This window comes from Quercus robur, chromosome 10 (assembly GCF_932294415.1).
Source record: "Quercus robur chromosome 10, dhQueRobu3.1, whole genome shotgun sequence".
In the NCBI taxonomy this organism is placed as follows: domain Eukaryota; kingdom Viridiplantae; phylum Streptophyta; class Magnoliopsida; order Fagales; family Fagaceae; genus Quercus; species Quercus robur.
In genome coordinates this window covers 17,925,320-17,934,967 of record NC_065543.1, presented here as the reverse complement: position 1 = coordinate 17,934,967, position 9,648 = coordinate 17,925,320, and the positions used below count along the sequence as shown (strand labels likewise).

The 9,648-nt window shown below is 33.1% G+C and overlaps 1 protein-coding gene across 6 annotated transcripts; it reads left to right on the top strand.

Annotated features, from left to right (window-relative positions):
- Positions 1–3,982: 3,982 nt before the first annotated feature.
- On the top strand, positions 3,983–8,540 carry LOC126702512 (uncharacterized). Of its 6 annotated transcripts, none has more exons than XM_050401220.1 (3): positions 4,001–4,118; positions 6,315–6,501; positions 7,691–8,540. In XM_050401220.1, the coding sequence occupies exon 3, from the start codon at positions 7,759–7,761 to the stop codon at positions 8,077–8,079; it is 321 nt and encodes a 106-aa protein (XP_050257177.1). In that variant the 5' UTR covers positions 4,001–4,118; positions 6,315–6,501; positions 7,691–7,758; the 3' UTR covers positions 8,080–8,540. The 6 variants fall into 6 exon arrangements, with proteins under 6 accessions (XP_050257176.1, XP_050257177.1, XP_050257175.1 ...); XM_050401218.1 differs by having other exon boundaries at positions 6,315–6,600; XM_050401217.1 differs by having other exon boundaries at positions 6,315–6,706.
- The last annotated feature ends 1,108 nt before the right edge of the window (positions 8,541–9,648 follow it).

The following is a 9,648-nucleotide window of genomic DNA, read 5'->3' as shown; positions in this document are numbered from 1 at the left end:
ACAAACCATACAAAGATAAGTGATTTTGCTTCCATATCTTTAAATTTACATCATTGAATACATGATTACTTCACGTTTAAATATATATTACTTTATTCCAACTACTATTACAACTATTAACCAAGGCTTAAACTCATTTAAATGTATGATAAGAGGGGCAAGCTTAACTAGCCTCTATCGCTTGCATTTTGCTGGAATTCTATCAGCTCACTGGTGCTACACAACTGGAGCTATAAACCATACAAAGATAAGTTATGTTGCTTCCATATCTTTAAATTTACATTATTGAGTACATGATTACTTTACCTCTAAATAAATACCACCTTATTTTAACTGCTATTACAACTACTAATCAAAGCTATTATATCAAACGCATATTATATATTTATGTGACCATTATCATGATTCTTAGACTTTGACTTTAATGGTTTTGTAGGCTTAAAAATACGCCGGTAGCCTTGGACCATGTGGTCCAATGTTGAGTTCCGGACGCAATTCCCCGAACAGAACCTGGGCTTAATAAGGTTACCCCTCCAACGGACCACACGTGGCTGGGTAACCGAAAAAGGCCCTCGAACAGATAGAAAATAAATCTTGTGGTCTATAATGTTTCTTTATCACAAATTTGTCCATAGTACTAGCAAGAAAATAAAATATAAACTATTAGTTTATTTGGCATATAGTTTCATAATACAATGAACATAGTAATTATTATTGCTAAGAAGAAATCTTGAAAATATCCATAGTTTTCAAATACAATAAAATTATAAATTATTATTTCTAAGTGAACTATAATTATCATTGCTCAGAATACTTTTATCTATTAGTTTGTTTTAACTCTTTACAATTTTTGTATTTAACAATTCAACTCAATTTTGACAACTATTGTTCTTTGTAATTGTATTAAGTGTGTTTGGGTCTTGATTATAAGCCAACTTATTACTTCATCTTTTTTCCTACTATTTGTGGGTCTCTTGTGATATTCTACTTATTTTATACTTTAAGCAAAAAGTTAGATAAACTATTTCCAAATAGATGCTAAGAAAATTTTTGTTGTGTTAACATTTGCTTTTGTATTTATTCAATCACTCTTGGCCTATCCCATTCCCCTAATCCCTGCTCAACAAATAACAAATTAAAAGCACTTTAGATTCAGTAACTAATTTTTATTTTCAAGGTTTTAGATTAAATTAGCTTGTTGTTGGACTTTTTTTTTTTTTGTTTAAAAATGCCAAAATATTAGTTGTGATTAAAAAAATTAGGGTCAAAGTATTCCAATTTTTTATTTTAGAGGGTCAAAACAAAATAAATATTTTATATTTTATATATTCTTTCTTGCCAAGTCAGGGGGTTCATTTGAACCCCCTGGAACATGGCTAGCGCCACCCATGACTTTCTGTAACTTTAGCCGACTATGACTAAGTTTGCTTTCAATAATAGCTGCTACTTTCTTCTTAAATCTATATATATATATATATATATATATAAAACCGAAACTTTTGGAACTCTTACAATTTTCCACGTCACCACAATTTTCTTTTTCTTTTTATTTTAGGTTTTATATCTTATACATTTATTATTTCTCTTCAACGTATAATTATCTTATCAAGTGTTATAATTGTTTAGTTTAAGTAGAACTAATTTTTTAACTAATTATTGTGGAAAACCCTAAAACCCTCACAATTTTACAAGATTATTTTGCCTCTAGAAACCCTAAAACCCCACATGCATAACCAAACTGTTATAGAGTCACTCTCGAAATCTTCAACAAGTCCACTTTTAACATCCTTGAATTTAAACCCAACAAGAAGCACCACATTGAAAGAGAGCATGAATGTGAGAAATAAGGGGCCAGAAGCAATTGCAATGGTTTGACATTGCTTGGAATTATATTACGTTGGATTTCAAGCAAAGTATTATCAGAGTTAAGAGGGTTTTTTTGAGCTTTTATATAGAAGAGGTCACCGACTTTCAAATTGCTTCAACAATTGCTTCCTACAACTTCCACCATTGGTCTTCTTTGTCTCTAAAACCCCCCACACGCAGGTAACTTTTCTCGACCTCTGTTTAACCCAATTAGAGCAAAAATTAGGTCACCTTGATTTCACTTTTTAATTCAGTGCTTGGCTATTTTGTTTTTTTGAAGCTTTGATTTGTTTGTCTCTCTTTGCCAATCACCCCTCTAAAAAAAAATTCTTTATTATTTTGGTGTGGACTTAAATAACGAGACTCTATGTTTCATGCTCTAAAATTGGTTGACAAAATACCTGATTTTTTGTTTATATTTTGGAAATTGTACCATGTCCATTTTTGTAGGTCTCATTAACTTGAATTCGAGTTTGACTCACATTGCTAATCAATTATAGAATACATAACAGAGCATGCTCAATGTCTAACAAGCACACACAACAATACATGCTCCATGTCTTACAGATAATCAATATGTAAACAACTAAACCGTAAACCCAACTATGTTACCTGTCATATTAGGTGAAGCTATGTTATTTTGTGGAGATTAAGATCTTGGTCTCAGGTTCTTAAAAGCTTTCTTTGAATTGTCTATATAAAATGTTTTTTATTTTGCTCTCTCTCTTTCTCTTTTTGGTGAGAATTTCTTATTAATCTAGTCATTTAATTTAGCTCTATATACAAAAATCTACTATAGTGATTTAGCCTTTGTTATAGGCAATCAAAAGGAATAATCTTTGTGCCTTTGTGGTTATTGCTATCCACTAATAGGATTCATCATTCCAAATTTTAAGTTGGGTTGTTTTAAGGTATTTTTGTTGGATATTATAGAAGAGATTGTCTATTTGTTAAATAATCAGAAAATATTCAATACGAAGCAAATTTTGTTAAATGGGTATAGAATTTGATATGTTTGATGTTTTTTTTATTGTTTATTTTTATTTATTTAAATTGGGAATCTATGAGTTATGGGTTATGAATTATGGATTTTAATAAATTTCTCAAATCAAATGATAGTGTGGGATTAAGGGGTTTGTGGTTTTATTGACAAGTATTGCAACAGGTTACTATAGTAGACACTCATTAAACAATAAATTTACTGTTAAATTCTTAATTTGTAGATTTATTTTATGTAGATTTTATTTTATCAAGATTCAAGAGCTGCACTTATCAATTTAAAAAAATTAATTAAAAAAGATCAAGAGCTCTATATTGGGGAACATATTCAATTTCCGGTGTGTTAACAAATTTTGTTAGTTTATAATCAATTTTATATATATGTATATATATTTATGTTCCATAGCATTTTTATAATCAATATAGGGGTAAATTGCAAATTACACCCCTAAATTTTGTGGGTGATTGGATTTAACATTGTGAAGTTTCAGAATTTTGATTTTACCCTATGAAATTTGAAGATGTTTGGATTTTACACTGATGTTTCAGATTTTGGATTTTACCCCTTATATTTTAGGGGTGTTTGGATTTTACTTCCTAAAGTTTGAGAGTGTTTGAATTTTAAACCCTGAAGTTTCAAAATTTGGAGGTGTAAAATCCCAACACCCCCAAACTTTAGGAAGTAAAATCCAAATTATGAAACGTTAGGGTGTAAAATCCAAACACTCCAAACTTAAGGGTATAAAATCCAAATTCTGAAATTTTAGTTTCTAAAATCCAAACACCCCCAAACTTTAGGAATGTAATTTTTAATTTACCCTAATAACAATAACTATACAAGACATTTTTTTTCTTCATTTCATAACATATAGCTGTTTAATATTTGTTTGAGCTATATAGTGTTATTTATAAATTCAATATCTGCAATTGTAATAAAATAAACTAAGATTAAATCATATATCATACTCAATAAATTTTCGTTAGTGACTAGTTTTTTTTTTTTTTTTTTTTAAATCCTGTCATTAACAGTAGTAAAACTGGGAAATTTGTGTTAGAAAAGCCCAGGCTATGTATGGCCCAACAAAAAAAGTGAAGTTTTAAATCTGGACTGGGCATTAAAAAAACCTACGGGTTTCGGATCCAAGTACCCGAGATTACTAAGCCCTCTCTGTTTTAGGGTTTATGCGTGCGCTGTCTCTCTGTGTAGAAGAGAAGACACCACCTTCTCTCTCTGCAACTTGGCATTTCAGCAGGTAATCCTTCATTTCTTCACTTTTATCGTTCCATGAAAGGAAAATTAGATAACCCAAAAAAAACCCATTTGATCCCACAATAGTACTTCGCTAAAATTCACTTCAATCTTTTCTTTTTTTTGGTTTTTTCTCTTCAAACAAAATCTGGGTTTTCAGTATTGATATTCTGTTCAACCAAACAGAGCTAAAGGAAATACATTGTATTGGGTTCTTTGAATTATTGTTATTATTTGTGCCTGTTAGTAATTCTCGATTAGACATTTGCTTTGAAAGTGTTATATTCATTGATTTATAGTAAGAGGATATCTGGGTTATAGCCGATGAGCTCTAGCTCAAATGGCAGGATGAGGTCATGAATTCAAGACCCATTGGGTGTGTTTGTAGCTTAACAATTGAGAGAGAGAGAGAGAGAGAGAGGATATTTGGGTTATAGCCTATAAAGTGCTTCAGCTGAACTGTGTCGACATGCTTTACCGGCTATTGTTTGTTATCAAGATTTATATGTTGACTTTTTATAGTTCATTCTGTAAATATGATTTCAATATCTTACAATTATAGATCATGTATCTAATTTGATTCGTTTAGTGTAACATGGATAAGATACCAATATATGATTACTTATCTAAAAAATGGATAAGATACCAAATTTAGGCAGTCAAAATAGCATCCCTGCTGTTGCTTGAGATGCCTGATTTTGACTGATTGTGTATAATCTATATACTAATTTTAGGCAGTTAATTATTTTTCTCTAGTTAAATGCTGCACAAGGGCACAACGTTTAACTCTAAGCTTGTGATTTTAGCTGTTGCAGGCTCCAACAGATCCTACAGTAATTTTGAAATCACAATGACACAAGTACTTCACCACAGTAGTCTGATTTTTTTTTTTTTTAACGGTTAACTTTCTTTTTCCTCACATATACAAGGAGTTATTGCTATTGCTGATGCCTGAATACCTGCTTTTACAAGAAAGTTTTTGCTCTACTTTCAGTCCTCCACCAACTTTATATTGGTGTTTTTTTTAAAAAAAAAATTATATAAATAATAATTATATTGAAAAAATTGAGTTTGTGTATACAGGAGCTTTACATAAGCATTGATCTTTCCCTGTGGATGTGTTCAATTATACAGTGGCACTTTGTAGAGAGTGTCACAGGTAGCTTTCATGCAGCATAGGGCCATGTACTCGTCTAAGTTTAGGATATTGGTCTCCTCTCTTTTTGCTTAGTTTAAGTGGAGGGTCAAGAGCCTTGTAGCTCAACTGGAACTTCCTGGTGTTTCCAGCAAAGATGTCAAGGGTTCAAATCCCCTCTCACACAGATTTTTCCTGCTCCAAAGGGTGAAATATTTACACCAACCACTGGGGTGCGGGCAGATTTTAGTTGCTCTGTTCCGAATGTATCTACTAAAATATCCAAATATTTTTCAGAATTTCAAAATTACCCTTAGGCTTTCCTTTCTTTCATTCTCCTCTTTCTACCCTATGTCACATTTCGCACAGCACACTCTCACAGCCACTACCCAGCCCTTTCTCACTCTGCCCACCCCTCTCTCAAAGTCAAAGCCAAAGAGAGCACCCAACTTCTTAGAGTTAGTGCCTCTGTCTTTTTCTTAGAATGAGATCTTGTTTCATTTGATTAATGGTTGAACCCTGGCTGTTTGTTGATGCATGGGTTTTTTTTTTTTTTTTTTTTTTTTTTAATTTATTATTATTATTTTTTTCATCCTGGTGAAATGAATGGTTCTTTTCCCCCGCATCTCTAAGTTTAATTCATTGATGTCTGCGTACTTTTTTATTGATACTATATGTTACTGAAATGGGTATATTCATTATCTTCTGCTGTATTTGATTTCAAGAGGAACTATATGAGGCTAATTCAATTATTACGTGACATTTGGTTTTGTTGTTTTGAGATAATTTTTGGCTTTCAAAATTTTGGGCTTTTTGTTTCAAGAGGAGCTATATGTTGCTGATTCATTCTCATATGCTGTATCTGATCTCAACCAGACTTTGCATTTTAGTTAGACTACTTTTGCGTCATACCCAACCCATCCTCTACCACCATAAATTCTGGCTTTGGAAGAAACTGTGATGCTGCTAAAATTGAGATGGGGCATGCAGTAGCCAATTAATGGGGTTCAACTGCATTCTCTATCTGTAGGCACCCTTGAATTACCTGATACACGGTTTTTGCAGGTGGGTTCGTGTATCTGGGGTTTACTTCCCAAGGCCTTTTGGGCCCTGCCTTGGTGAGGTTCCATGTCATATAGATGCAGGTTCCACCATGTACACAAAGTTTGCTCCATCAAACGGAGTGTTCACACGCCCTGAACTTGCATTAGGCACACGTATATCATCCAACAGCGACACAAGCTTGATGCAGGTCATTTCAAGAGGCTGTTTTACATTTGCAGACTTGACACAAAATCAGTAGCAACAGTAGCTAAGTCAGCGGCCACCCTAACCCTCTTGTAACTAATTAGTGAGTGAGTCAGATGATTGTTTAAGCATTGGCCAATAAGATTTATACACTTGTCAATCATCTAGGAGGTTGCCAATGCCAAAAAACTAGTATTAAGTACCAGAATGTAAGCACTTTATAAATAAGTTTTGATATGTGAATGAAAATAAGCCTTGAGAGCTTTTCTTTGAGAACTTTGTGTTCTTTGTAGATGCCTAACCACCTATCAATTTGTTCTAAGCAATTCACATCCCATTTAATTCTAATTCCTCTTACAGCCTATCATATTCCCTGCATCAAAGCTAATGCTGCAGTGTGTTTTTATTTTGGAGATCATAAAAAAAAAAAAAAAAAGGATTTCATGTCTGTTTGACATCTATGGCTAGTAGTATTGCTTACTAATTTAGCATATCATGACTTATCTAAGAGTATCGTGACTCAAATGATTCTTAAAGACGTGGGCATTGTGTATTTGATTATGTATTGGTAACATTGAGTTGGTAAATATTTAATGTGTTATTGAACATCAATTTATTAGGTGTTATTGAATATAAATTATGTACCTTTAGCATGGGGCAGATCTTGCAGGTCAGGGACAGGATTGCCCCAACCTGCGTGGCAGGGCAGGTTTGGGGCAGGATAATTTCCCTGCAGGGTGGGGTTGGGGCACCCATGATCTGGCCCCGTCCCGTCGCTATCCCATATGAAAGATGCTAACTCTGGGGTTGGACCCTTGTTGTTTTGAGAAGTGTTGCTTTTCTTTTGTTAAAATAAATTCCGTAGAGTTGGCTTATTTCAAAAAATTTGATTATTCTGTATGCTTAGAAAAGGATGCGTAGACAAAAAATAGATTGTCATTGTTACTTCATTCTTGATGTGAACTTGTCAGATTTTATCCATTGAGGATCATGGTGTGTATATGGATAAATTATGTATGTTGACTGGTTTTGAGAAATATTTGGGTTTGATGTTGTTTAGGCAGGCTGGTTTTGATCAAAGATAGGACATCTATGTATTAGTCCTGATATTGTGATTGCATTCAAGTAATTTTATAGAAGGCTATGAACATATAGCTATTTTCTTTGAATTCTCAAGTAAGAAACTTTTGCAGGGCCTGTTCCTTCTGTGCTTTTCACTGTTTGTCAGTCTGCCAAAGATTTGTGAAGGATTTAAAACAGGATGGCAACGGAGCAAAAAGGAGAAGATGATCAGCAGGTCACAAGTACCACAGCTGTTGGCTTGAGAGGAATGGTAGAAGAACAATATCGCAAAATCAAGGAGAATGCAGAAACTTACCCTTATGTGTGGGGTTCCTATATTGTTGTTTATGGTGGTTTTGCTCTCTGGGGTGCCTACAGATGGAGAAAGCTTCGTAGGACTGAGGATAGAGTACGAGTGCTTCAAGAGAGACTACGCAAGCTTGTGGAAACGGAAGAGTCAGCAAGCACTGCGAAATCAGTTGAGAAGGCTCCACCAGCTCCTGATAAAACCTCCAAATAGTTAGCTTATATGGCTCTACCAGATTCTTTTACCCATCAAAATTGCTTGATTTTGGAAACAGATTGGTTGGGCTTACTCAAGTTTGGTGAGAATTGGAGAAACCTCAAATGCAAAATAGTTTCCAATAGCATGCATAAATTCAATTTTGATATTTTTCAAATTCTAAGCCATTGTCAAGATGTAGATTCTCATAAATTGACAATCTCCTAGATTTCAGTGTCATTTTTTAGACAGGATTTTTTTTGTGTGGTAAGAGTTAATAGATGGTTTTTTTTTTTTTTTTTTTTTGATATCCAAGAGTTAATAGATGGTTGGTGAAATAATGTTTAGAGATAATTTGTTGCGGGGCAAATGGAGCTTGAAAATAAGCTATCTATACTCATTAGTACCAAATAAATTGTATCATGTAGAGATCTGACTATATTATTATCAGTTAAAAGTTGAGCTCGTGACTTCAGGTTGTTTTGGTCTAAAGATGATCATCTTTTTGTATATGCTCTTCGGATAGCAACAATAAAGACTTTTATAGAATCTCTTGGATAATGTGTAACGGCACCATCCGCATTAACCATCAAATCATTCCCAACAAGTTTTCTCCTTCGTTTGTAGTTGTAAAAAACTAAAAAAAGATTACTATAGCATCTATCTTCGCACTCTCTTTCCCTCAAAACTCATATATTTGAGTCTAAAAGTGCAATAGTATTCTGAGTTTGTGAGATGCAAAAAAAAATTTCCATTGCCTAACAATTGTCAAGAAGTTTTGCAAAGCATGGCAAGAGTTTTGAGATGTAGTGACACTATCCAATTCTCATGAGGAGAACCTCGCTTCAAATCCCTATTCTCAATTGTCGATTAGGAAAGTTTGACATAGCAAATATCTTAATGAAATCTACCAACTTTCTTTGTTTCTAGGCTATGAGAAGACCTCATGCTTGTTTCTCTTCTTTCACTTTATATAAAAGCTTTTAGGTTTTCCTTACCTCAAGTTATTTTTTTAGGTAGATAAATTCGATGGTTATAATGAGGGGAGAAATTTGATAAATTCATTAATTGAGTTATAAAGCTCTTTTTACCAATACTTAAATAGTATTATTAATAATAAAGGGATGAAATTGACTAAATTTGAGCTTTTTTACACCATTTTTTACACCATTACCATCAAACAAGGTTGGCTCTTTCATTAGGTTACTTAAATAATTGTCTCATGCGATAGTACAATACTAATTAGCTACTTACAATAAAATATATTGCAATTTCATTGATTTTTTTTTGGAAGTGTTCCATGTATATCTACGAATAGAAAAGCTATTATACCCCCCCCCCCCTCTCTCTCTCTCTCTCTCTCTCTCTCTCTCTCTCTCTCTCTCTCAAAGAAGTCTTTCCATCTTATCAAACGTCTCTCTCACTCTCTCTAATCACATCTTTTGACAATCAACCATTGAACCACTTTTTCTCTCTTTTACCCTTGATCTTATCGACATAGATCACATTTAAAGTAAATAAGTTTATTTTATATATTTATTTAGCTTTATAAACAATTGACATGCATTTTTTTTATTATTAATATGA